Source organism: Suncus etruscus, chromosome 13 (genome assembly GCF_024139225.1).
Source record: "Suncus etruscus isolate mSunEtr1 chromosome 13, mSunEtr1.pri.cur, whole genome shotgun sequence".
Taxonomy (NCBI): Eukaryota; Metazoa; Chordata; class Mammalia; order Eulipotyphla; family Soricidae; genus Suncus; species Suncus etruscus.
This window is the reverse complement of record NC_064860.1, coordinates 98,556,459-98,584,037: the sequence shown is the minus strand read 5'-3', so window position 1 is coordinate 98,584,037 and position 27,579 is coordinate 98,556,459. Positions and strand designations below refer to the sequence as shown.

The following is a 27,579-nucleotide window of genomic DNA, read 5'->3' as shown; positions in this document are numbered from 1 at the left end:
CTGGAAGTACCCCGCCCTACAGTGCCCATCTCTGTGGTCCTCTGAATCTTTATTAGGGACACTGGGGCATTCACCTGGGCCTCGGGCTATCCGCCTAGGGTGCAGACAGTCGCCTCTGCTGCAGCCCAGGCCCAGACACACAGGCTCCTCACCCCATCCCTGGGACTTCCTGCCTCATGGAGTCCAGCCCTGCAGGCGATGGCCAGTGGGGGTGTCCCACGGTGCCCAACAGCCAGGCAGGGGCCCGAACTAAGGCTGGGTGGGTGATGGGTCCCAAAAGTGCCTGGAAGCAGTGGGTGTGGTTCCCCACTGCAGCCCTGTCTCAGGCCCAAGAGGCGTCGGGGATCCACGCTGTTGCTGTCCCTGGCTGTCCTGGGTCGGCCGCTCAGTAATAGGCACCGAAGAGCGAGGCAGCCTTCTGCAGCAGTGTCTTGTGGTCGGCGTAGAGCGGGAGGCGTCGGTCCAGCACCTGCCACTCCACGGCGCTGCTCCGGGGCTGCGGGCAGAACGGGTGGGCTGGCAGGGGGCGAGGGGAGCCCCGTCCCCGCCCAGTGAGCAGCTTCCCCAGGAGCCCCGGGAGCCCCCGCCCCGTCTACTAGCAGGAGCCGCCCTCCCAGACCAGCAACCTCCCAGGCCGCCGAGGTGCCTGGCCAGGCCCCACCACCCCGGCTGAACGTGTCCACAAGCCCCCAAGAGCCGGGCCCCACCAAGCCGAGCGTCCGCAGCAAGGGGTCGTTCTGGTCAGGGAAGTGAACGCTCACGGCCACCGTCTCAATCCACGCATTGTCCGTGTTCCGGGGATCATCCACGTAGCCCTTGTACAGCTGCGGGTTCGGGGTGCAGGGTGAGCCGTGCCGAGACCCCAGGCCTTACAGGGCTGACCCGGAAGCCCCTGGCCGTCCCCAGCCCCCAGCCCCTCCAGGCCTGGCCTCTCCGTCCCCCTATGATGAGAACGAGGTGCCAGGAGCTGGGGGGCAGTGGGGACACCCCAGCGTCTAGCACAGCCCAGCGCTCAGTGTCCGTGTCCCCTCACACGTGGAGCCGGGCACAGCCTTCCCCCTCTCAGGGCCCAGCTGTCCTTTGTGGGTGGAATGTTCTGGAATGAACTAGAGGGGACAGCTGCCCCATCGTGCCCTTCACTGGCAAATGGCTCGTTTTCAACATTTGCGTTTCAGCCAATAAACTCTCACAAAGTCAACGGAGGTGCCTCCTGGGACAAACTGGGGGAGGGGAGCCGTGGGGGGTTGCAGGAACCCCCTCCCAGCACCAAGCAAGCCCTCCGAAGGCACCGAGGGGGCATGGCCTCACCTCCGTGCCCTGGGCCAGCAGGGCCTCGAGGGCAGCCCAGCACTCAGCGCCGACCACCTGCTTCAGCTTTCGCGGCAGCATCACGCCTGGATCCCGGGAGCCCTGGGGAGAGGGTGCTTGAGTGAAGGCTCGTGGACCCCCTCCTGCTGACCCCCACTTCAGCCCGGTCGTGTTGGCCAGAGAGGCAATGTCCAGAGGTGTGGACAGCCACGGGGCAGCTTCTGGACTGAAAGGGGAGGGAAGCTCTGAAAGTGCCCAGTGACTGGCATGTACTCCCCGGTCCAGCCCGTCCATAGGGCTCTGGCCCCCCAGACAGCCGCCCCCAGGTGAATGCAGAGGGGCAGCTCCCCCATCCCTGACCCTCCCCCGGTGACAGGATCCCAGGGCAGATCTTCCCCCAGTGAGGGGCGTCTCCAAGAACCCCACAGCTCTGGTTGAACTGGGTTGATCTGGCCAGCAGGCCCAGCACAGGAGCACCCAGCCTCGCTAAGGTCCTTCTGGGGGTGGGGGGAGCGCAGTGCAGGGGAGGTGGTGTCAGCGGCAGGTGCACAAAGGCCTCGCTCGGCCTTACTCACCCCCGGCAGGGCCCAGAGCTCCAGCCCAGGGCGTCTCAGCACCAGCACCTCCAGCATCTTCTTAATGCTGCGTCTGCAGATGCCTCCGTCCTGGTTCCGCCGCCACCTGCGCGACAGCCACCCCCACTGGTGACCCAGGGGCCTTGGGGGAAACGGACAGGGGCCGGGCAGGTCTCCAGGGCTGCCCGCTGGAGACCCTCCCCATATCACCAGGCCTCGCCCCTTGTAAGCAGGCTTCTGCCATCAGGCCCCGCAGCTCCCCAAAGTCCTCCCCTGCCCATCAGGCTCCGCACCAGCAACCAAGCCCCTTCCTCCTGTCTTGAGACCCAGCCTCTCCATTAACAGCCCCTCCCACTGCCACCAGACCCCGCCCCTTTGGTGATCAGGCCCCGCCCCCGGCAATCAAGCCCCTCCCCTCTCATCAGACCCAGCCCCCTCCATTATCAGACCCCGCCCCTAGCAATCTAGCCCCGCCCTCACCTTAAGGCACTGACCCTCCTGCCCATCAGGCCCTGCCCACAGCAATCCAGCTCCTCCCTCCCTCCTGTCATCAGACCCGGCCCCATCGGTGAAGCCCCGCCCCTTCTGCCACCAGACCCCGCCCTTCATCATAAGGCACTGCCCCTCCTGCCCGTCATGCCCGCCCCTCCCACCAAAGCCCCCCTCTCCCACTGGGGTCCCTTCAGAGTGTCTTGGTCTGTCTCCACAGCGCTGCCCAGACACCCCCCATTTCTGGTTTCTGCGTCACTGTCCTCACCCTAGGTGATGGTCCCACAGGCCCCACCACCCAGGACCCTCTTTTCCAGGTGCGCTCAGGTCTCACCGCGTGATGACAGGCTGCAGCGTGTGGTTGGGTCCGAAGAAGCGCAGGGTCCCGCGGCCCTGCAGCCCTGTTCGGCCCATGGGGTTCCTGGGGGCGAGGCCAGCTCGGTCAGCCCGGGCGGGGCTGGGCTGGAGCCGGGCACAGGGCGGGGCTGCCAGCCAGAACCCGACCCCATCAGTCACCAGGCCAGGCATCAGACACAAGGCTGGGCCTGATCCCCTCAGACGCCCAGGGGCCCCCACTCAGATGCCAAGATGGGGAACTCCCCCTCATTGCCTGTCCAGGGCTCCACAGACCCCTACTCCTGCTCCCCGCCACCCTCCCGTCCCCATGCCCTTCCCCCTCTCCCTAGGGGTCCCCCAGCCCTCGCCCCACCCCTCTGCACCCAGGGATGGCCCCACACCCCACCTGCTCTGTCCCAGCCCAATCATCTCTTCTCGCTCCTTGTCACTCCTAAATATACCCCAATATCCCTCCAGGAATGAGGGCCCAGTGTAGTCCCACTGAACAGAGGTCACAAGTCATGTTCTCAGTGGGGTGGAGAGGGGTTTAGGGTGACCAGATGCTGAGGCGGGGATGGGGAGGCAGGGTTCAGGCCCCACCTCATCCCGCAGCTACTCACAGTGGGAGCCCGTCCTGCACCTCATAGGCCCCGTGGAAGCTCCGTCGGTCCACAGCCCCATCCACCGTGTTGTAGCTTATCCCTGCACGCAGCTCTGGGGTACTGAGCAGAACACCCCAGAGACAGGCTGCAACTGAACCTGGCCTGATGGTCTCCCTGGCCCCCAAGGGCCCCTCCTTCTCTCTCAGCCTCCAACACCCCCTTCAGCTGGCCTGGATGTGGTGTTCGGGGTCACAGCAGAAAGGAGGCCCCAGAGACTGCCCAGGTAGCAGGGCATCAGGGGGAGGAGACCCTGGTGTGAGGCACCCCACCCCATGTCCATAGTGGGGAGAGCGGCCGAAGGGACATACTCACCTTCCCACAGGATCCTCTAGGCCCTTGTCCCCCCTCTGGGCAGAGTGAAAGGGCGGATCATAGATGAGAAACTCGGCCTGCAGGGGAGTGATGGGCCCCCTAAACACTTGTGCACGTGCATGGGGGTACACCAGGACCTGGGCCTCAGGAAAGTGGAGCTGAGGAGGTTTCCCAGAGGCAAATGAGAGGGCAAAGGTCACAGAAAATGGTCTGGAATGTTCTAGAAGGGCCCAGAAGATCGGGATGACTGCTTCAAGGCCCGGCCTGAGTGGGGCAGGGAGAGTCAGAGGGGGCTGGTGTACAGCAGGCTCATGGGGTCCCTAGATACCCACTCCAGCTCCACCCTACCTGTGCGTGCCAAGAGCCCGGGCCCAGTCCAACCACTCACCCCCAGACCGGACACCACTTACCTCCCAGGGCACTTTCTCGTCGGGCACTGGGAAGCGAGTGACTGAGGAGTTGGGGTACAGTAGGTGCCGGGCATTCATGTGGTGGGGGCCAGCACCAGCATCCTCTGCCTTTTGCCTGCTGTCCAGCGCTGAGTCCTGGCCTTCGGGGGTACTTGGGGGGTCTGGGAATGGAGCCAAAGGATGGGGAGTGAATCATCTGCATCCATCCCTGAGGCCAGGCTCCCACACACACATGGCCAAAGGGTCCTCTTGTGCCCTTGCACTGGCCCCGGAATGACAGGGACTGGGGTGGCACTGTCTTCCTGCAGCGACCAGCCATGCCAGGCCCGCAAGTCCAATAGCTCCACAGAGCTGAGGGGCAGCAGGGCCAAGACCCCCCTTCAGTGTGAGATGCAGGTGGGGATGGTAGCCGAGAGCTGGGCCGCTTCCTTGCAAGGCACAGATGTGCAAGCTGAAGGCCCCAGCCTTCCTCCCACTGCTCCCCACACAGTCCCCCACTCACCCAGCAATGGGGCATCCTCCTCCCCACCCAGGCCAGCCCTGTTCAGGGTCTTCGCAATGCAGTGCAGTGCTCTGGCTGTCTCGGCCACCTGCAAGGCAAGTCCCGAACTAGCCGTCACCGGCCATCCTGTTCTCTGCTGCAGGCCATTGTGGGGCTCCCCAACCACACCAAGCTCGTGGCTCACAGGGATGCCAAGACTGACACTGGAAGAGGCCGAGAGAGTGAGGGAGACAGGAGGGTATCTCCCCTTTACCTCCTGAAAGCAGTGGCCCAGGGTTCACTGCAGGAAATGGGGGACTCAGATAAGGGGGACTGGGAAGGCGTCAGAGAGTGGGTGTCAGTCAAAGAGGCCACACCTGAGTGCTCACAGACTGAGCAGACACCCAACAGAACCAGAGGCTGAGGCGACAGCACTGGGGACAGCTGGTGCTCTGGGGGAAGGAGACATTCTGGAGGGAACCTGGGCAGAACCCACAAGTAAGGAAGAGAATAGGGCGCATGGGTTCCAGCCTCCACTGGGCCACCCCACCTGTCCTGGAGGATAGAGACCCCTCTGGCTGTTGCTCACCCTGCTTCTCTCCAGAGGTTCCCAATTGGAAGGCTCCAGGGCAGTGGTCCTCAAATTATGGCCCGCGGGCCACATATTGTATATGTATCTGTTTTGTTTCTTCATTGCAAAATAAGGTATGTGCAGTGTGCATAAGAATTCGTTCATAAGTCTTGTTTTTACTATAGTCAGACCCTCCAATGATCTGAGGGACAGTGAACTGGCCCCCTGTTTAAAAAGTTTGAGGACCCCTGCTCCAGGGTGAAAGAATGCCTGCTCATGGGAAGTTCCCAAGGCCACCCCATCATAGCAAGGAGGAGGGATGGAGGTTTGGAAGATGGGGTTGAATAGTGGATACATGGATGAGTGGATGGATGAGTGGATGGATGAATGAATGAGGGTGGATGGATAGGTGGGTGGATGACCCAGATATTAGGATGGGTAAATGGGTGGGAAGATGGTGGAAGAATAGATTGATGGATGATGGATGGATGAATGGATGAATGAATGGGTGGATGGTGAATGTTAAAAGAATGGATAATGAATTGGTAGATGAGTTAATGTAGGTGGGTAGATGGATGGTAAGTAGATGGATAATATATGTATGAATAGACAGTGGATGGATGGGTGGGTGGCTGGCTGGGTGGATAGATGGGTAGCAGGATGAGTGGCTGGGTAGCTGATGGGTGGATAGATGGATAGTGGATAGCTGGATGGTGGATGGATGGATAGATGAATGGATGAATAGTGATGGATAGATGGTAGATGGATGGGTAGAGGAATGGATGAAAAAGTGAAGTGGTTATATGAATATTTGAGTGGGTGGATGGATGGGTTGGCTGGATGAGTGGATAGATGGATGGTGGATGGATGGTGATAAATGGATGATGGATGAATGGTGGATAGATGGGTGGATGGGCAGATAGATGGGTGGATAGATGGATGGTGGATGGATGGGTAGATGATGAATGACAGAAGGATGGATAATGAATTGGTAGGTGGGTGGATATATGGTAAGCAGATGGCTAATGGATGGATGGACAATGAACAGGTGGGTGGGCTCATTATCACATATCACTGTCCCTCAGCAGCTCTGGCCCTGCATAGATACCCTACAAAACATCGACCCCCATTGTCCTGGGGCTGTCCATTTCAGCAGGAGTGCTGGGCTGGTGGTCAGGGCTGCCTTGGACCTAACGGGAAGAGGAACCCAGGTTCTGCCTGCAGCTGTGGTGACTATCCTGACCCGCATCTTACAGAGACCAGAGCCTGGCTCCAACGCTTCCAGACCCGACCCCAGATCAGGCCCAAGACCCCGAGTTCCTGGTGGCACTTCCTGCCCGGTGGCCGATGTATCTTTGCTGCCAGGGTCCATTCCCCACCCCAACCCCAGTAAGGCTGTTATAATTCCACCCTCCCAGGTCCTGGCAGCCACGCCCGGAGGAAGCCAGGCAGGGCAGGTAACACGCACCCTCGACCAGCCACAGTGGCTGCTCAGCTCGTGCTAAGGCTCAGCCAGGGAATTTTCCAGAACGGGCATCTCTTCTACATGGAGATGGTGCCAGCTCCCTGCCCACCCCTCGTCCCCAAGCTCCTCATTCCAGACACACCTGTTCCTCCAGGAGGGCCAGTCTCTGCTCCGAGGAGACCGAGCGCTTCAGACGGTCCATCTCCAGCTGGTGCACCATGGCGTCCACCCTGAGGAGAGCCCAGATGAGCCTGGCCAGCAGCGGGCCTTGCTGTCCAGGGGAACCGAATCGGCCTGGGGATCTGGGCAGACTGGCAGGAGAATATCTGGGGCCCAGGCAGAAACACGGGATGACCCGCCACTGGGTCACCCCCGAGGGATGCCCCCAACCCTGCCCCAGGGCCCGGTAGCAGCGCCCTGTCCCTCCCGCGCCTACTTGTCGCTGACGTCCTGGATCTTTTGCTCGGTGCTCTGGGCACGTAGCAGCTGCTGGCCCTGCAGGTGACTCTCCTTCAGCCACGTCTCCCACGACAGCAGTGCCGCCTCCTCGTTTTTCTCCAGCCTGTTCTCTGCGAATGCACCAGCCTGAGCCCGCCCGGGTTCAGCCCAGAGCGGGGCGCTTCCTGGGGTGGGCAGAGGGTGTCCCTCGGCCTCGTACTCAGCTGCCGGTGCCGCCGGCCAGGGATCTTGAGGACCACCCTCTTGATGAAGAGCTGCAGGTGGCTGAGGAGGATGAGGGGCGGCGGGGCGGGTGGGCGGCCGTGGTATTCCTCGATCAGGTCGTGCCGCTGGAACTTCCAGATCTGGTCCGTGTGCTCCTGCACCTGCTGGAACGTGTAGCTGGGGAGAGGAGAGGAGTGAGGGGTCAGGACCCCAGTAGCTGGGGCAGGGTCACTCGCCCAGGTTCTGCATAGACCCAGCACGAGCATGGACCAGGTGGGCTGGGCTTGGACTCGGGCTCAGCGTGCTGCAGGGACACAGGTGGGTGGGCACCTCGGGGCCAGCATCTATGTATGGCCCTAGCACGGGCTAGCCAGTGTCGCCTTCCAGCTGGGCTGAGGCCGGCCTAGGCACCGGCAGCATTCTGGGCTGGGTTCTGGCTGAAGCGCCCTGGGGAGGACCTGAGGCTCAAGTGGGGAGTGGGTGCGTGGCCAGGCACAAGGCCAGGTGTGCATGTTCACTTGTGGGCAGGGCAGGGCACAGGTAGATGGAGGAGGGACGTGGTGGGGGCGCCCCGTGTGGGACCGAGAGGATATCGGTGGTGCAGGCAGTGGGGTTGCCAGGGGCGGGGCTGGTCGGTTGGTAGGGGAGAAGAGGGTCGTAGGTTGCCAGCGCAGGGCAAGAGAGAAGGAGTGGGCAGCGTGTGCGTGGCAGGGGCGGGCCGTGCTCACTTGAACATGGCGATGAGCAGGTTGAGCAGCAGGATGTTGGTGAAGAGCAGGTAGAGGCAGAGCAGGGTCACCGTGAGCCACTCGGGGAACGCGGGAGCCTGCTGCGTGGAGTCGCTCTCGGGGCACTTGGGCTTGTAGGGGTCGGTGCCGTTGGGGCTGCAGTGGTCGGGGTCGAAGTTCACACCTGGTGGCGGTGAGGGGGCAACCCCACGTCAATAGCGCCCAGCTGAGCCGGAAAGAGGTGCTGAGCCTTCTGTGCCCAGAGCCAAGCCCTGCGAAGGCAGGCCAGCCTGGAGCTACATGCAGCAGGAAGAAGCAAACCACAGCAGGCCCCGGATTCGGGAGCCAGTTCAGCAGCCCAGGAGTTTGGCCTTGCAAGCCGCCACCCTGGGTTCAATCCCCGGCATCACATATGGTCCCCCAACCCACACCAGGAGTGATTCCTAAGTGCAGTCAGGAGGCAGCCCTGAGCACAGCTGAGTGTGACCCGAAAACAAAAGCAGGAAGAAACAAACAAACAAAAAGTCCCACATAGATACAAATAATGAAAGCATCACAAAAACTTGTAAATTAAACCAACCAAACCAAAATCTGGTTCTTGGAAAAGACCAACCAGATGGAAAAGAAAAAGACTTTCAAACTACTAGATCATGTGAAAATGCAGCTGGTACTACTGCAGGAATCAAAAGAAATGGAAGGGGGTTGGAATACAGTGGGGAATACGTTTGTGTTGCATGTGGCCAATGTAGGTTCAATCCCTGGCCCCCCATGGTCCTCCAAGCCTGCCGGGAGTGATTTCTGAGTGCAGAGGCACAATTCATTCCTGAGGAGCACCTGAGTATGGCCCAAAAACTAAAAAATAATACTGGTGGGGAGCAAACTTATGCTGAGGGGGACGGTGGTAATATTCCATAGGGTCCCCTGAGCACTGGGTGTGACTGCCCCCTCAAAAGCAAAAGTAATCCCCAAACCAAAGCATCTGACTGGAAGGAGCCAACTCAACGTCTCTCAATGCCATGGACCGACCGGCCTTGTGAGGGCCTGCCCTGGGCAGCAGCTGGGACCTCCTCTGTCCCAGTGAGCTCGCAGAATCTCAGACTTAAGATACCCCAGCCAGGCCCCCTGCGGGTCCCACCGTCGATGTAGGCGGGGATCTGGCCGAAGAGGGTGAGGTAGGACTGGTAGACGACGCCCCGGAAGATCCAGTCCACGCGCTGCTCGTTGTGGATGAGGATGGCCTGCTTGGCCACGCCGAAGGACACCACCCACACCGCCAGCAGGAAGAGGAAGAAGAAGACGTCCTTCATCTGGAGGGAACGGCGGCCCTCAGGGTGGAGGCGGTGTGCCGCTCCAGCCCAGTCCCAGTCCCATGATGGGAAGATGGGAAGATGGGAAGGGTCTCTGTGCCGTCGGCTTGGGAAGGGCACTGTGAGATGGGGGTGGGGGTAGAAAGGAGCCGCGGACATCCTGGAAGAAGTGGGCTGAGGCAGACCTGCCAGGGGCTGGGCGGGCCCGGGGTCCCCCTCACCATGCGCTTCACGATGATGATCTTGGGGCCCAGAGTCTTGCTGACGGTGAAGATGTGCATGAGCCGCAGGCAGAACATGATGAAGTCCAGGGCCAGGATGATCCGGCCGGGGTACAGCAGGCCCGGGGTGAGCCTGGCGGGCACGGGGCCCTCAGTGCCCAGCGGTGCCCAGCGGTGCCCGGCCCCCGGGTGCTGCCAGCGAGGTGGGTGGCAGGGCTGGCCCGGGAGAAGGCCGGACGGCGGGCGCAGGGGAAGCCCCCCAGAACCCCGGCGGACCTGCAGGCTAGCCCCGCGACGAAGAGCAGGATGGCCGCCAGGTCCAGCTTGTTCCAGAAGTCGCTGAAGTAGAGCCGGGCCATCTTGGCCAGCCCGCAGCCGTCGGGGTCGTAGAAGAGCTGGGGACAGGGCGGCACGCTCAGGGGCCCGTCCCTCGAGGCACGGCCCCTTTGCGGGACGGAGGCCTCCCCAGTCCGGAGCCTGGCCCCGGCCCTCGCACCCCGGCCCGGCCCGGACCTGGCGCAGCTCCTCGCACACCAGCGAGAAGAGCCAGACGTAGATGAGCCGCTCGCTCCACGACGGCGCGGGCTGGAAGTCCACCACCAGCACGAAGGCGAAGAGGAACAGGAAGGCGAAGTAGGACAGGATGTTCAGGTGGAACACCACCACGGGCGCCGTGAAGAAGGCCGGCACGCGCCGCAGCCCCCGCAGCCGCCGGTCCCTGCGGCAGGGCGGGCCCAGGTGGGTCGGGAGGCCGGAGGGGCGCGCGGGGGCCGGCCCCGCCCACCGCAAGCCCCGCCCATGGACACGCCCCTCCGGCGACCGCCACCGACCTGTGACCACGCCTCCCGGAGTCCCGCCCACCGCAAGCCCCGCCCACACAGCCCTGTGAGGCCATGGCCACGCCCCTCCGGGGCCCACCACCTGCCTGTGGCCGCGCCTCTCGGAGCCCCCGCCCACCGGCCGTGCCCCTACGAGGCCCCGCCCATCGCAAGTCCCGCCCACAGACACGCCCCGCGAGGCCTCGGTCACGGCCACGCCCTTCCGAGGCCACGCCCGCCGCGCGAGGCGCCACCCACAAGCCCGCCTCTCTGACACTCGCCTCAGAGCCCCGCCCACCACCCCTCGCCCCCCGAAGCACCTGAAGGAGACCAGGCCGGTGCAGAGCAGCGGGAAGGCCAGCATGCCCAGGACGACCCTCCACAGCCCGTTGTCCACGCTCAGCTGGCCCCACCACACCTTGGTCAGGAAGGCCTGCCGGGAGGGCGGGGCGGGGCGGAGAGAGCCGGCGTGTCATCGTCGTCGTCATCGTCCCCCCCCCCCGTGTGCCTTGGGTGTGGGCGAGCAGGGGCGGGGCTAGGGTGGGCGGGGCCTGGGCGAAGGGCGTGTGGGGCGGGGTCACGGAGGAGGGCGGGGCCAGGCGAGGCCAGGGGCGGGGCCAGAGCAGGCCCCGGGCGTCACCTGGATGCCCCCGTGAGACACGAACTTCATGGCTTTGGCCTCCAGGGCCAGCTGCAGGCACGTCGTCCTCCCCCAGGCCTCAGACACGCGCGTCAGCAGCTTCTGAGCCCGCTCCTCGTCCTTGCGGTAGCACTCGGTGAAGACCCCTGGGTGGGGGACAGCACCGCAGGGACGGGTCGGCCTGGCGGTCCTGGGCCCAGGCGCAGCCCAGACGTGGCTCTCAGGGGCGGCCGTGGGGCCCGAGGCCTGGGGACGGGACGCCGCCTCCGCCTCACCGATGGCTCTCTGCTCGTACTCGTCGGCCAGCGCCAACATGCCCTCCATGCTGTCCGTGTCGCCCTCCTCCTTGGACAGTTCCTTGAGGATCTTGCTGCAGGCCAGCGCCGCCGCAATGCAGTCCTGGCTCTGCGGGTGGCGTGCGAGTCCCCGGGTCAGGCAGTAGCCCTCCCGCCGGCCCGCGGGGACCCCGGACCCTGCGCAGCCTTGGTTGGGGTCGGCACCCGGGCACATCTCTGGCAGCCAGTGGGCAGCCCCAGCTGCATGGAGGCCCGGGGGGGGGGGGCCTGGCCTGGGAGGTTGGGCACCCTGGCAGGGCAGGATGAGGAGCTGTCAGAACCCAAGGAAGTGCTCTGAGAGTAGCCAAAGTCCCCTGTCTGCAGGGGGCCGCGAAGAGGTGCTTCCAGGTGACAGGAAGGGGCCTGGAACTCCCACCCCTCCGAGAACCCACCCTCACTCAGGCTCGGCCCTGGACCGACCAGCTGTTCACAGGGTCATCTCTGGGCCTGCCCAGGGCAAACGCCTCGGGACTGTGGAGGGCTGAGGCCTTGGGCCCCTCTGTGGGGCTGTCTGGAAGGGGTCACAGGACTGAACTGACTTGGGGCTCTAGAACCTTTTAGAACCAAGCACTGAATCGAGCACAAGCACCCCATCGCTGAATCTGTTCTCCACCCCCCAACGACACACGACACACACATCACCCAGTGCCTGGAGTCCCAGCTCCGTGGCTCAGGCCGTACCTGAGCCCAGATGATCTCAGCCAGCTCCCGGCGGTTCTGGACGACAGCCCAAATAAGCAGGTCACGGACCGGATCCACAGTGAAGGCATTGGGCCCTGAGGAACGCTTGTAGAAGGAGCGGAGGCTGGGACCTTGCACCTGGGGGACCGGGGTGCTGCGTTGGCCCCTGCCTTCCCAGATTCGATCCCCAGAGCCAGCCCTGCCAGTAGCAGCCCAGGAAACTCAGAAGGCCCCCAGGTCTGTGTGTGTCACATGGCCACTGCCTTCCAGCCCCTCGGAGTCTCCTATGGGGTCCTTCTATTTTGGGAAGGGCACACCCGGCAGCACTCAGGGGTTACTCCTGACTCTGGGCTCCAAAATTGCTCCTGGCAGGCTCGGGACCATGTAGGAAGCTGGGGATGAAAACGGATCAGTTCCGGATCAGCCACATGCAAGGCAAATGCCTTACCACTATGCTATCACTCTGGCCCCAGGACGTTTCTTCTAGAAACAAGACCCAGGGGTACAGCCACCACCCCACCTACTGAAGAGTCCAGAGGGAACAGACACACATATGCACCTTCTGGAGCCCACACGAGCCAACAAGGGGTGGCCCAGACCCTGAGGAGAGTGGATGCTCTTTGGGTGTGGGGGCCCTGAGAATAACAGCTTAGCTGAGCAGAGAATCCAGAAATCCCAAAGACCCCCCACAAAACAAAGGGCCACAGCCCCCTCGGGACTGGGAGGGACCAGGAGCTCATCATAGAAGCTTTCCAGGAGAGTAGGGACCTTCCCCGGGGATCTGGGGAGTGAACATAAAACCGGAAGCAGGGACCCAAGTGGGACAGTCTGGGCTCCCCATGGACACGGAGGAACACTGACCACGGGAATCACAGCTGGGGGTAACTCTGGAGCTCCGGGCCCCTGAGATCCCAGCCGGAAGTGGGCAGAGCCAGAAAAATGTGTAGACAAGGATGAGCTGGGGCAATTCCTGGGGGCCTGGCAGAAGAGTGACATCAGTGAGGCCCTGAGCTGAACCCTGCACACCTGGTACACCCCTGAGCCCCTGCGCTGGCGCCCCCCCCCCAACCACATCCCTAAAGACCTATGAGCTGGCAGTAAACCCCCCCCCACCATGCCTGCATCCGGAGACGAGTCCTGGGAAACAATCCCAAAGATGATCTTTGGGGAGGAGACAAATAACTGGGACCCTGGCCCCCGATAGTCTAGCAGTTATCAGCTTACAGACAGCCCTGCCTGAACCTCCCAACAGGAAGGGAGGATCCTGACTGAGGTGGCCAGCACATGATGTGTGGGACAGAAGACTGCCCAGTCTCGGAGCCCACTTCCCTCATCATGTATCCTGCTATCCGGAGTCTGCCATGTTCTGTCCCCAGGAAGGTAAAGAACCCACAGTCCAGGGGCCAGAGCGAGAGCACAGTGGGACAAGCACTTGTCTTGTACAAGCAAGACTAGGTTTGAACCTTGGCACCCCATAGGGTCCCCTGAGCCTATGCAGGACTAAATCCTGAGCCAGGAGTAAACCCTCAGCATAGCTGGGTGCTGGATGTGGCCCACCCCCCCAAAAAAAAATAACCATAGAGCTGAAGTGATACCACAGTGGGAGGGTGTTTGCTTTGCACATGGCTGACACGGGTTCAATCCTAGGCATCCCATAGGGTCCCCCGAGCCTGCCAAGAGTGATTCCTGAGCACAGAGCCAGGAGTAACCCCTGAGCAATGCCGGATGTGGCCCCTAAACAAGACAAAATAAAAAACAAGACATGTTTAAAGGTGGTTAGAAAGAGTGTGTCCCGGGGCCGGGCGGTGGCGCTGGAGGTAAGGTGCCTGCCTTACCTGCGCTAGCCTAGGAGACGGACCGCGGTTCGATCCCCCGGCGTCCCATATGGTCCCCCAAGCCAGGAGCGACTTCTGAGCGCATAGCCAGGAGTAACCCCTGAGCGTTACCGGGTGTGGCCCAAAAACCAAAAAAAAAAAAAAAAAAAGAAAAGGAACTCAAGTTATTTTGGGGCCGGGCGGTGGCGCTGGAGGTAAGGTGCCTGCCTTACCTGCGCTAGCCTAGGAGACGGACCGCGGTTCGATCCCCCGGCGTCCCATATGGTCCCCCAAGCCAGGAGCGACTTCTGAGCGCATAGCCAGGAGTAACCCCTGAGCGTTACCGGGTGTGGCCCAAAAAACCAAAAAAAAAAAAAAAAAAAAAAAAAAAAAGAAAGAGTGTGTCCCAAGGCCAGAGCCATGGTTCATACCATGGTTTGATCCCCGGCTTCCGATATGGTTCCTCGAGCACTATCAGGAGTGAGTCCTGAACATTGAGCCAGGACTAGCACCTGAGCATTACTGAGTATGGCTCCAAAACCAAAAGAAAGATGATAGATAGATAGATAGATAGATAGATAGATAGATAGATAGATAGATAGATAGATAGATAGATAGATGATAGAGATAGCATGGAGGTAGGGCATTTGCTTTGCATGCAAAAGGATGGTGGTTCGAATTCCGGCTCCTATATGGTCCCCCAGGTCTGCCAAGAGCGATTTCTGAGCATAGAGCCAGGAGAAACCCCTGAGCGCTGCCGGGTGTGACCAAAACAAACAAACAAACAAACAAAAAATAGATGGGGCCGGAGAGATAGCACAGCGGTAGGGCATTTGCCTTGCATTCAACTGACCTGGAACTGGCCTGGGTTTGATCCCCAGCATCCCATATGGTCCCCCATGCCTGCCAGGAGCAACTTCTGAGTGCAGAGCTAGGAGTAACCCAAGTGCCGTCCCGTGTGACCCCAAAAATATAGAACCCACATGACTGCTGAACCTCTCTCAGGGCCTAGCCAGCAGCTGTGCCCAGGGGCTCAGTCCCCGGTGCTGGGCATGCTGGGGCACGGGACATTCACTCACGCTCAGCCGGATATGCGGCACGGGGAGCAGCAGGCGCTGGCGGTCGCTGTGCCTGGGCCGTGGGTACAGGGGCTGCGTGAAGTCCCCCAGCAGCTCCCGCAGCACCTGAGCCACGTGGTGCATCCGCAGGCGTGGGGCAAAGGGCGCGTCGGGCACGTCCTGGGCATCCGCCTCCTCTGCCAGCACCTTCTGCAGCTTGGCCTGGAATACGCCGGGCTCCAGGTTCCCGTAGAGCCAGGGCAGCGCGTCCCAGGTCACCAGCTCCTTCAGCTGCACCCCGTTCTCCAGGAAGAGCCTCACGAACTCAGGCTTGTTGGACACGAGGGCGGCCGTCATCATGGGGTGCAGATCTGAAGGCTGCAGGGGTCAAGCGACTCAGAGCCCCGTCCTGAGGGTGCCCTGAGGGTCGTGGACTGTGTCCCAGGTCAGGGGAGGGGAATGGGTGAAGGCATGAAGTGGACCAGTGCCCCATGGACACCCCCTGCCTCTCGCCTTCCAGTGGCTCTCGTCCGTGAAGATCTCGCTGCGGGCGATGTCCACGCGGCTCCAGGCCACGGCCAGCTTGAGCTGGTGTCCCCAAGTCTCATGACCAAAATGGTCACGGCTCCGAGAGGCTGCAGGAGAAAGCCGAGGGCAGGTCACTCCATTGCCTGAATGTTCCACGCGAGGACCTGACCAGTACTTCCTGCTGCCTCAGAAACAGGAAATTCCACAGTGCACAAGTGGTCCCAGTTCCACCCAAGCCGCCAAGTTTATCTATCTATCTATCTATCTATCTATCTATCTATCTATCTATCTATCTATCTATCTATCTATCTATCTATCTATCTATCTATCTATCCATCCATCCATCCATCCATCCATCCATCCATCCATCCATCCATCCATCCATCTATCTATCTGTTTGTTTTGTTTTTTGGGTCACACATGGCGACACTGAGGGGTTACTCCTGGTCCCAGTTCCACCCAAGCCGCCAAGTTTATCTATCTATCTATCTATCTATCTATCTATCTATCTATCTATCTATCTATCTATCTATCTATCATCTGTTTGTTTTGTTTTTTGGGTCACACATGGTGACACTGAGGGGTTACTCCTGGCTCTACACTCAGAAATTGCTCCTGACAGGCTCAGTCGACCATATGGGATGCTGGGATTAGAACCACCGTCCATCCTGGATTGCTGCGTGCAAGACAAATGCCCTACATCTGTGCTCCAGCCCCAAGTCTCAAGTTTAGAGACAACGGAGTAGGACATGGAAGCCATGCTTGCTAGCAGCCCTGCCATTCCCACCTAGCCCTGCCCAGAGCCACCTTGTGCTTAATGTGGTTGGAGGGTAAAACGACAGGCTCTGCCCTCCTCTGCACCCCTGCACTGCTCTGAGGGGCCTCATGTCCTGGCCCTGAGAAGACTGAAGGTGTTCACACCCATGGCAGGTTCAGGCCCTGCAACCCTGCTCGGAAAGTCTCTGGCCTGGCCTTCCTGAGAACGGCACGGTCCCTGAGTGCTGTGACATAGCGAGCAGAGCCACGGCTGGGTCTGGAGGCAGGGACCGTGGGAGTGGACAGCCCTGGGCTGGGAGGTTAGGGGGACCCCTAGATGCCCCACCTTTGAGCAGGGCCTTCAGGATGGCCACGTCCACGTCCTGCTGGCCGTCCTTGCCCAGACGGAAGACGGTCAACAGCTGCCGCTGCCTCACGATGTCCTGGATCTGCAAGGACCCTGGTGAGATCCCCGGTCACCCCAACCCAGCCCGGGGCCCACAGTGACCCCCACCTCTGCCAGAGGCCCCAGTCACACCAACACTAAACCAGAGTGCATGGTGACCCCAACACGAACTCAGGGTCCCCAGTCATCCTGATCCCTGCCCAGGAGCCCCTGGTTACCCCAACACTAAACCAGGATCTCTTCCAAACCCACAGGGCCATTCAGATCAGCTCCTAAGTACTCTCGGAACCCCCTAACCCAGCCAAAATGTCTCCTGGGGGCCGGAGAGATAGCACAGTGGTAGGGCGTTTGCTTTACAAGTGGCCAACCCTGAACAGACCTGGGTTTGATTCCTGGCATCCCATATGGTCCCCTGAGCCTGCCAGGAGAGATTTCTGAGCACAGAGCCAGGAGTAACCCCTGAGTGCCACCAGGTGTGGCCCCAAAAACCAAAATCAAAAAAAAAAAAAAAAAACAAAAAAAAAACACAAAAAACAGACCACCAAAAATCCCCAAAATGTCTCCTAGTGGGGACCACCCTGTGCCCAGAACCCCACTGTGCGGGACAGCTGAAAGACCCCAATGGCCCGAGCACATGGCCCTCCTGGCCTCTCCCCTGCAGAACTGACCACAGTGTCCACAGTCAGTGCCCATCTGGCTTCTGAGCACAGCCAGGAACCCCACAAATGAGCTCTGTGATCTCTGTGGCTATAGACAGTCTGCCTGGTCCCATCCGGGCAGCTGCACACTCAGCTCTGCTGGAAGGAGCTGGGGGGCTCATGGGTCCCAGAACCAGGTGGCCAGGATGAGCCCCAAGTGTGGACAGCATATTGTGAGCCCTGAGAGCAGGAGGGAATCCCCCAAAAGGCCTGGGATGCTGGAGTGGTCAACAGTTGGGAGGGCACCTGCCTTGCACACGGCCAACTAGGTTCCAACCCCGGCACCACTCAGGGTTTCCCCAGGTCACCAGGAGTGAGCCCTGAGCACTGCCGGGTGTGGCCCCCCAACCAAAACAAAACGGAACGGTCACCTGACTCTGGGACGCCACCCCTAGACCACACTGCCTGCTGTGGTCTCTGCCCAGGTTCAAGAGCAGCAGATGCAGGGGAAGGGGCCTGGCCTACTGCCTTAGCTTACTGACGTGCCCTGGGGGTGTCCGTGGCCCCCCAAACACACCTTCTTGGTCCACTCGACGATCCTGAGCTCGGAGAAGCTGTCGAAGGTGTCGTGGAAGAGGACCGAGAGCTTCTGCTGCACCAGCCCCACGCGGATGTCGGGCACCGGCAGGCCGGCCACCTGGGCGATGACGTCGGCCACGCGGCCTGAGCCCTCCAGCACCACGCAGGGGGTGCCGTTGGTGATGGCGCTGTAGATGGTCTGCAAGACGCGCCGTGAGCCCGAGCCTGGGGACACCAGCCCCACCCCCTGGCACAAGGGACTCCCGGGGAACTGGGCCAGAACCAAGGGGACGCAAGGGGTCATGGGTACCTGCGCCTCAGAGCCTCTGCACCAGCCTCCCCAGTTACTAAGGAGGCTGGACCCCGTCTCCACAGTGCTGACTCGTCCAGCCCCCAGATCTCTGGAAGGGCCCCAGGGACCAGGATAAACAGACACCCTATTTCCTCTCAGTGGAGGAACCAGAGGGAAGGGGGACCGCAAGGCCACCTTCCTGGGACCTTTTCGGGGAGGCTCAGAGCCCAGAGTGACCCACTGCACAGACTCGTGGCACCAGGGCTTAGCCCTGTTCTGTTCTGGCCTGGGCCACGCATGGATCCCCAAACCCTCTGTTTGTCAGTAACTGCCCCACTGGCCAGCCAGGAGCAGAGGGAAGTTGGGGCTTCACCAGCCCATCCAGGGATCCTGCGGTCAGTGGATGCTGCAGGGCCATGGGGAGCCCCAAGGGGGGTGTGGGCAGGGTCTGAGGTCCCACAGGACTCACGTGCAGAGTGCCCGGCCCGCCCTCCAGGACCACGCACACGATGGGGATCTTGATGGCCACACCTAGGACAGGGCGGCCATCAGGGCAGTGGGTAGAGGGCAGAACACTGGCTATCCAGTGTCCCTGAGGTACCTCCTTCTCTCCAGCACCCCCAGCCGGAGCAGGAAGCAGTTAGTCCTCCACCCTGCTGCTCCCACACTTCACACCATCCCCCCCCTTAGTTTTTGGGCCACACCCGGTGGCACTCAGGGGTTACTCCTGGTTCTGTGCTCAGAAATTGTTCCTCGTAGGCATGGGGAACCATATGGAATGCCTTGCGAGACAAAAGCCCTACTACTGTGCTATCTCTCCAGCCCCATGCCCACCCTTTCTCTGAGGAAGGGAGTTTCCCTGGCGCAGGAGCACAGGGTACCCCGAAAACTGAGAGAAGAGGATTCTCCCCTGGGCTGAAGGTTGGGAGGACACACACTGCCTCAGGGGGCAATGGAGCTGAGACACCCACTTCCGGGGTTACTCAGGCCCAAGTCTGGGGCTTCTTCTTCCCTTCCTCCACCCCACTGCGCCTCGGAGGCGGTCACCAGGAACCCCGACTTCCCTTCCGACAGCCCCGCACTCACCGCCCTGCTCCTTGGTCTGCTCCGAGATGAACTTTTCAAGCCGGGCCCGCAGCGGGATCTCCACACCGTAGCGGCCGTGTGTGCCGTCGTCCACGAGGATGAAGTGTGAGTGGTTGCTGTCCAGGCACGTCAGCTGGCCCTGGCCCTCCTCATCCACCACGTACTCAGCGGGGAAGCCGCCCTGCGGACATGGACACTCACCAACCCACGCCAGGCCCTGCCACGGGTGACCCATGGAACAAGGACCCGGACTCTGAGCAGGAAAGGAGGTGCCCAGAGCTGGGCAGGGACTGCAGGACAGTGGCCCCGGCCTGAAATCTGGGGATGGAAGAAATGGATTGCGGGTTTGGGGATTGGGCATCCAGGCAGGACAATGAAAGGAACCCCAACTAGGGGTCAGAGAGATAGCACAGCGGTAGAGCCTTTGCCTTGTATGTGGTCGACTCGGGATGGACCCGGGTTTAATCATCAGTATCTGATATGACCCCCTAGCCTGCCAGGAGTGCTTTCTGAGCACAGACCCAGGAGGAACCCCTGAGCGCTGCCGGGTGTGGCCCCCAAAATAGGCCCCAACCTGCCTGGGAACGCACAGGACTGTCATCACAACAGACAGTTGTCCCATCGCCACTGTCCCTCACCGTCTCCCCACACCCTGCTGGAACTTGATGCCCCAGGCCCCTGCTCACCGTGGGGTGCACCAGATGCTCCCGGTTGTGGATGGTACCCCACGTGGCCACGCCAATGGTCACCACGCCTGCCTCGCTGCCACGGCCGCCCAGGCTGGAGTCCCGCACAGCCTCACCGACCTGCTTCATCACGCCCGTGTGGGAGCCACCGGTGATGATCCAGGCACCTGTGGGACGCACAGTGGATGGGTACTCCCAACCCACACCTGCTCCAGGTCCTCCCCACACAGTGCTCCCACCATTCCCTGCAACTCGTACTAAGTCCTCTCTGCACCACAGTGCTCCTGCCCCTCCCTGCTCCCGTCCTCCCGCACCTGTGGTCTGGGCCACCTTGACCAGGCCCCTCCGGAAGACGCTCTTCAGCCGGGGCTTCATGTTGAAATCCTTGGCACCCCCCGTCACGGAGATGAGCAGGTTGGGGACCTCCAGGCCCCAGTGCTCGGTCATGAGGTGGTAGATGACGCTGGGTGGGGTGTCCTGGGAGACGCGGACGTACTGCCAGTGGGAGAGTGGGAGCGGTCAGGCCTGTCACAGGGGCTGGGACACAGGCCCTGCTTGGGCCTGGTCCCACCTCCGGGCAGGCAGCCTGAGCCCGCAGAGAGCACAGAAGCCTTGGCCAGTTCTTCTGCATCCCTGCCCATGAGGAACACCCATTGCCGAGCAGTATCTATTGAGCACCCAATGCTGAGCACTTGTGGAGCACTGTCTGCCGAGCACCCTCATCCCAGGCTTGCCCGAGGACTGTGTCTTTGTGTGGGGTGAGTGGTCCCGTCCATGGCCCTGCGTGGCCCCCACCTACCTTCCCCACCTTCTGGCCCAGGCCCCTGAACACGATGTCCCCAAAGGCATCCGTGGGCCGCTCCTGAACGTGCCTCCTGGGGTCCCACTCCTTGTCCGGGAAGGGCTGCGACCCGCGGGCCTCGTCCCCGTGCTGCTGGCGTGTGTGGCCACAGGCGCACACCACCTTCCTAGGAGAGCACCAACATCATGTCCCTGCACCATCCCTGTAGTCGCCGCGAGCACAGCACCCCAAAGCCCAAAACCACGGCAGCTTTGAGTTAGACAAGGGTAGGCTGAGGGCAGAGGGGGCAGAGGAATCTGTTTTACGAGCACCCCTGCCACTGCCTGCTCTGCCCACGCAGGAAGGCTGGGGGCTGGGTGGGCTGGTGGGGCTCAGAACCAACCGCCTGGCCAGTCCATGAGTCTGACCCCAGCCCTGCAGTGTGGGGGTGTCTCCAGCCAAGTGTGAACAAACCCCACAAGGAGAGCCTTCTGGCTAGAACTGGGTGAGCACTATGGAGGGAGCACCCACCATATGAACACTGCACAGCCTGGATGGACGTGTCCCCACAGAGAAAGGAGGAAGCAGCAGAGCCTAGTGGGTGCAGGCATTGGGGACCTCGACTCCCACTCCAGAGCCTGTCCAGAACCCTTGTCTCTGGGCTGGGCCCTTCCAAGTCACAAGTGACCAATGAGTGAAAGTCCAAGGGGGACAGAAACTCTGTGCCAGGCCCAGAGGGATAGCACAGCGGTAGGGCATTTGCTTTGCACGTAGCCAACCCTGGATGGACCCAGGTTCGATCCCCGGCATCCCATATGTCCCCCGAGCCTGCCAGGAACAATTTCTGAGTGCAGAGGCAGGGGTAAACAGAGTGCCACCGGGTGTGACCCAACCTGCCCTCCAAAGAAAATCAGTGCCAACATCACTGGGAGGCAGGAGCGGGGAGGGGGGGAAGGAGGGAAGAGGCAGGAGAGGGAGGAACAAAGCCCAGGGAGAACAGGAGAGGGGTGGAGGCAGGGCTGGAACCTCCCCACTGCCTGGCCCGGCTCTTCCTGCCCTGTGCCTCTTTACTCCACAGGAATGGGGGGACTGCGGCTGAGGCTAGCAAGTTCTATAATAAGGCCATGCTGTGCAGTGGAAGATGGGTACTGACGCTCTCCACAGCCCTGCAGGGCCTCAGGGCAGCCCAGGACGCAGAGCTCTGGCTCAGGCCCTGAGCATCAAGCTCTGTCCCACAGAACACCCCATCAGACTCTTCGGGGGGTCCCCGTGCTTTGAACAGCCCAGAAAAGGCTCAGCCCTGCACCCACCGCAGAGCCGTCCGGGGCTACAGCACTGCCCACTGACATGCTGACCCAGAAACCAGTGCTCAGCTCAGGGCGGGTACTTGGCCTGGATAAGCAGAGCCGCAGCAGCCCTGTGCAGGCTGGGGGGTGGACCCTCCGTGGGGGCCGGGGTGGGGGGCACTGACCCTGCATCTGACAGCTTGGGGCTCTCCAGGAAGTACACACACTGCTTCCGGCTGATGTGCGCGGGGATCCAGGAACTCAGGTTCTCCTGCTGCCGAGGGGGCCGGAGCTGGGTCAGGAGACAGGCAGACAGACGGACAGACAGACAGACACAGAGAGAGGAGGGAGAGAGAAAGAGAGGAAGAGTGGGGGGAGCGGAGAAATAGTACAGCGGTAGGGCGTTTTTCTTGCACACGGCCAACCCAGGACAGACCCGGGTTTGAGTCCCGGCATCCCATGTGGTCCCCTGAGCCAGGAGCAATTTCTGAGCACAGAGCCAGGAGGAATCCCTGAGTGTTGCCAGTGTGCCCAAAAACCAGAGAGAAAGGAAGGGGGAGAGAGAGAGAGAGAGAGAGAGAGAGAGAGAGAGAGAGAGAGAGAGAGAGAGAGAGAGAGAGAGAGACAGAGAGAGAGAGAGACAGAGAGAGAGAGATAGAGAGAGACAGAGAGAGAGACAGAGAGAGACAGAGAGAGACAGAGAGAGAGACAGACAGAGACAGAGACAGAGACAGAGAGACAGACAGAGACAGAGACAGAGAGAGACAGACAGACAGACAGAGAGAGAGCGAGAGAGAGAGAGAGAGCGAGCGAGAGCGGGAGAGTGCCCTAGTTCCCACCTCACGCCCATCTCTTCTTGTTGTCCTCCTGGGTGGAGACGGGGGGGGGGGGGGACTAGCAGGGCCCACCTGGGCTGTGTCCCCTCAGCCCGTGGGTTCTGCCCTACCTTGTCCCCGCAGCTGAAAGGGGGTGCTCTCCTGCTCTTGCCACCGCTGCTGCCCCTGAGCAGGGGCCCCAGGGCCAGGTCGGCTGCCCTCCTGGGCTGCACCCCGAAGTCCTGCTCCTGCCTGGAGCTGGCTTTCCTCAGGGGGGGCTCCATTGTCATCACCTAAAATGGAGGGACCCAAAGTCACCGGGACGCAGTCCCCAGCCCCCAGCCCCAGAGACCCGAGCCAGCCAGAGTCCCCGACTATGAGTCCCCAGCTGCCTCCCAGAGCCTGGGGGTCCCCCGCCCTTCAAGCAACAACAACCTTTGTCCCGCAGCAGGAGGCCACACTGAACCCCCAGGTCTCTGTCTCTGCCATCCACATGGCGCCACCCCAGGTGGCCTGTGTACCCAAGTCACCATGTGACCCAGAGCTACTGCTGTGGCCCTGTGGCAGCCCCCTCCCCGCCCTCAGACTACCCTGTCTCCCACCCTCACACTGTCTCAGCTGCACTCACCTGGAAGTCCCGGCCCTAAGATTGGTCCCCACCTGCCAGCAGTGTCTCAGGGTCACAGCATTCCCTCACCGCCCATGGCATCCCAAAGGGCTGGGCAGAGAGGGTGGGAGGGGACGCTCACACACTAAGTCACACGCTCACACACTCAGTCACACATGCTCACACTTGTCAGGTTTCCCTTTCACAACAAAGATTTCTTTTGAGGTGTCATTCCCACCTGGAGGGGGATACCCACCCACACCTGGGTTGGGTGCTGGGCGGGCTAGTGTGAATAAAGAATAAGGGAGTCTGCCTGGGGGAAGGGAGGAGAGGAAGCAGCCAGAAAGCATAAAGAGGGGTGGGAAAGGTAGCACAGCTTTTGCCTTGCTGCTGTCCAAAGACGGACCAGGGTTCGATCTCCGGCATCCCATGTGGTCCTCAAACCTGCCAGGAGCGACTTCTGAGCACAAAGCTAGGAGGAACCCCTGAGCGCAGTCGGATGTGGCCCCCAAACAAAAACCAAACCAAACCAAAAGGAGGCATAGAGAGAAGCAGCAGGGAGCTCATCTGGAGAAGAGACGAGTTAGGCAGACATGACAGAGACTGCACATGGCAGAGACAGAGCTACAGAATAAAGCGAGCTGCCTCTGATGAAACTTTGCTTGAGAATCATTTCTCCACCGTTACCTGCATTGTCAGACCCTTCCGCCCAAGGGGTCAGAAACATAGTGCCTGGGGCGGCCTCACCCAACACGTGGACATTATACTTTATACTGTATGTTTACATTTTTTTAAATTTATAATTTTTTATTTTAGATGAAGTTATTGTTTTTGTATGTCTAAATTTTTTTTCAGTTTTTGGGCCACACCCAGAGGCGCTCAGGGGTTACTCCTAGCTGTGCACTCAGAAATTGCCCCTGGCAGGCTGGGGGATCCTATGAGATGCTGGGGCTCGAACCCGGGTTTGTCCTGGGTAGGCAGCGTGCAGGGCAAATGCCCGACCACTATGCTACCGCTCCTGCCCTATATTATTATTATTATTTTTTTGTTTGTTTGTTTGTTTTTGGGCCACACCCAGCCTCACTCAGGGGTTCTTCCTGGCTCTATGCTCAGAAATTACTCCTGGCAGGCTTGTTGGGGGACCAAACCCAGGTCCGTCCTAGGTTGGCCACGTGCACGGCAAATGTCCTACCGCTGTGCTGTTTTTAATCTACGTACATTCACAGATACACACACGGTCACACACACGCAGATCATCACAGGCACGGGGGTGGGGGGACGGACGGACAGGCAGAGAGTCTACCGTCTGTGGCTCGGAAGGACCCCGAGCTCAGCTGCAGACCAGGAGGGAGCGGCTGGGCAGGGAGAGGGGGAAGGGCCATCCCCTCAGGGGCTCCTGTTCCCCCCAGGCCACCCCCTAGACTTGCTAGCCTTGGTGGCATCTCGGGGGCCCCAGGACGGAAGCCTAGGCTGGGGCTCTCCTGGAGGATGAGATGCTGGACTCTCAGGGTTCAGAGCAAGGACAGCGAGTGCACCCGGCCCGTCTGCAGTGGCCTCCCCACTTCTCCCAGGACGCCCAGAGCCGCCCCGCACCTCTGATCAGGTGGGGGCAGCGCTAACCTCACCCCCAGGTCGGACCCAGGACACCACCCATTCCCCCCCCCCCCCCCGAGCGCCCCTCACCCCTGCCACTACCTGGCTCCTGGCTCGAGGCGAAGGCCCCCTCCTGTGCAAGCCGAGCCAGAGGAGCCGCTCACACCGCCAGGCAGCGCCCTGCCCTCCAGAGCCAGCCGCAGCCGCAGCTCTCAGCCCTCAGCCTTGCAGCCCTGCAGTTCTCAGCCTGCAGCTCGCTGCCCTCAGCCCTGCGTCACTGAGTGGGAGAGGAGGGGAGAGGAGAGGAGGGGAGAGGAGAGGAGAGGAGAGGAGGGAGAGCAGAAGAGGGGAGAGAGGCAGCCACCTGACCCCTCCCCTCCCCTTGGGGCCACTTCCTCTCCCAGGGGACACTCTGGCTCTTCAACTCGAGGTTGGCACCAGACCACTTCCCCCAGACACTCCCCAGGCCCAGGATAGGAAGGACTAAGCGCTCAGCACCACAGGGCAGGTGGGAAGGACTAAGCGCTCAGTACCCACAGGGCAGAGTGGTAGGATTAGGGACTCAGCACCCACAGGGCAGGTGGGCCCCTCAGATGTGCTCCTAAGTCAGGACCAAACGCATTCCAGAGTCAAGGATGTGGCCTCCCTGGGGTTCAGTCCCGCCCCACAGAGCACTGCCGGCTTCCACCAGCACCCAGTGCTCCCCACGGCCACACGGTCAGTCGGGCGGGAGACTGGGGGGGTGCAGTGGTCGGTTCATGGCACAATCCCCGGGTGCTGACACCCTGAGTAAGAAACAGCGAAGGAAGTAGGTGTGCACATCACACGCATGCACCCACAGACACACGCTCACACACGTTCCACGCTTCCAGACACGTTCCCTCTCACACGCCTTCATGTCCCCACGTATACCTACACACATACTCACACATGCATTCACATGCACATAATCACACACAAAAACTTGTGCCCTGTGTGGGCCAATGGTGGGGCCTCACCAAGGAGAAGCCCCCCCACCCCACGGCCTATCCAGGAAGAGTGGGGGCTGGTACTGCAGTGTCTGGGTGTGGGTGTGGGGAGAAGCCGGAGAGTGGGCTGAGGCAATGGCTGGCTGGCCTGGGCCCTTCCTAGAACAGCACGTGCTGAAGCTGCCCACTGCGCCTTGGGGGGCCCGAGGGTGGGGAGACATGCCCCTTTCTGGGCAATGAACGATCCGTGCCCTGAAAGCGGCCCTGCAGCCTCGCGTTGGTGCCCAGAGCGTCTCAGCCAGCCACGAACCCAACCACAGCACCATGCTGGCCAGCTGGGTAGCCGGGCAGGAGACCGCCAGGTGGGGAGGGCACGGCTGAACCACATGAATAATGCAGGGACTGGTGCCCACAGAAGCAGGCACGCAGGGAGCGCATGGGGCAGGCGTGTAGGTGAGTGTGCCATTGTCCAGAGATCAGTCTCACACCAGTGTTCATTCCACATACACGGACACACAGACATTCACACAGATCAAGACACTGACAGATTCGCAGAGACACACAGATACAAATACACTGACTCAGACATACAAATACAGAAACATATGACAGACACACAGATACACCAATGTAGACACACATTGATACACTACATACAGGCACAAGCAGATGGTTTTGCACACACACAAGGGTCCAGAACGAGAGCATAGCGGTGGGGCATTCGCCTCTCACGTGACCAACCCAAGATGGACTTGAGTTTGATCCCCAGCATCCTATTTGGACCCCCAAGTCTGCCAGGAGTGATTTCTGAGTGCAAAGCCAGAAGGGACCCTTGAGCACCATCGGGTGTGACCCCCAAGCCAAAACACACACAGCTACACAAACAGCCACACTCTCACACAGATCCACTCCCATACACAGAGACAGACATACAGAGCCGCTTCCCTGAAATTGGGCCTGCAGTCAGCAGGGGATTCCTGAAATCGTCCCTGCCCTTGCCCCCAGAAGGGAGACCATGAAGGAAAGGAAAGGGAAGTGCAAAGTGAGGTCTGGGGTCACAGGGCATCATCTTGTGGCTGTGGTGCTGAGCCTGGGGTCTGAGGGCTGCCAATGCTGGTGGGGGAAGAAGAGTATCCGGGCTGCACCCCACTTTTGACAAACCAGGTCATTCCCGGTCAGGGGCTCATTGTGAAAGTAAAAGCCCCAAATGTGACACAACCACATAGGTTTCCACAACTCACGAGGGGCCTGGGTGTGGAAATGTAGAGGGAAGGAAGAGGAGCCTGGGGCAGGGGGTGGGGAGAGACTGAGGGCACCTAACCGCTGTCCATCTCACCCTGGACTGTGCTCGGCCTCCCAGTCAAAGCTCACCCCCTTCTCATCCTGGCAGGGACCCCCCCCCCCAGCACCTACAGAGCAGGGCCAGTCGCAGGGGTCCCAGGAATAGCCTGGTGGTGGGAACTTCCTGCACACCACAAGCTTGGGGGTGGGGGTTCAAGACCCCACAGGCCTGAGGGAGAGGCCCCTACCCCCACTCCAGGGGTCTAGGGAAAGAGGGACAGGTTGGGCTTGCAGCACCCCAAAGCCCTCTTCCCACTTCCCACTGGGAGCTCCGCTTATCCCCAACAGTCACACGCCTGACCACTAAATCCAGATTCTGGGCTCACTGCTCTGCCCCGGCGCC

The 27,579-nt window shown here is 61.0% G+C and overlaps 1 protein-coding gene across 1 annotated transcript; it reads right to left on the bottom strand.

The window, feature by feature from the left end:
- Positions 1–32: 32 nt before the first annotated feature.
- On the bottom strand, positions 33–23,016 carry TRPM2 (transient receptor potential cation channel subfamily M member 2). The gene is made up of 32 exons (XM_049785416.1): positions 22,859–23,016; positions 22,098–22,204; positions 20,645–20,813; positions 20,160–20,340; positions 19,846–20,012; positions 19,160–19,340; positions 18,543–18,604; positions 17,780–17,980; positions 16,505–16,607; positions 15,388–15,509; positions 14,896–15,252; positions 12,003–12,140; positions 11,262–11,391; positions 10,987–11,132; positions 10,667–10,779; positions 10,042–10,246; positions 9,805–9,923; positions 9,529–9,661; positions 9,136–9,307; positions 8,001–8,184; positions 7,268–7,449; positions 7,046–7,178; positions 6,752–6,839; positions 4,595–4,682; positions 4,093–4,253; positions 3,683–3,759; positions 3,329–3,430; positions 2,707–2,793; positions 1,884–1,989; positions 1,309–1,410; positions 708–824; positions 33–496 (listed from the first exon to the last, which is right to left on the bottom strand). The coding sequence occupies exons 1-32, from the start codon at positions 23,009–23,011 to the stop codon at positions 386–388; spliced, it is 4,497 nt and encodes a 1,498-aa protein (XP_049641373.1). The 5' UTR covers positions 23,012–23,016; the 3' UTR covers positions 33–385.
- Between the last annotated feature and the right edge of the window lie 4,563 nt (positions 23,017–27,579).

Excerpts from the sequence above, each read along its gene's own strand:
- TRPM2 (XM_049785416.1), bottom strand. The coding sequence starts at position 23,011 with ATGGAGCCCCCCCTGAGGAAAGCCAGCTCCAGGCAGGAGCAGGACTTC. Across the intron at positions 19,341-19,845 it reads AGCATCTGGTGCACCCCACG|GGCGGCTTCCCCGCTGAGTA; the intron begins GTGAGCAGGGGC and ends CCATGTCCGCAG. Across the intron at positions 2,794-3,328 it reads GTGCAGGACGGGCTCCCACT|GAACCCCATGGGCCGAACAG; the intron begins GTGAGTAGCTGC and ends CCTCGCCCCCAG.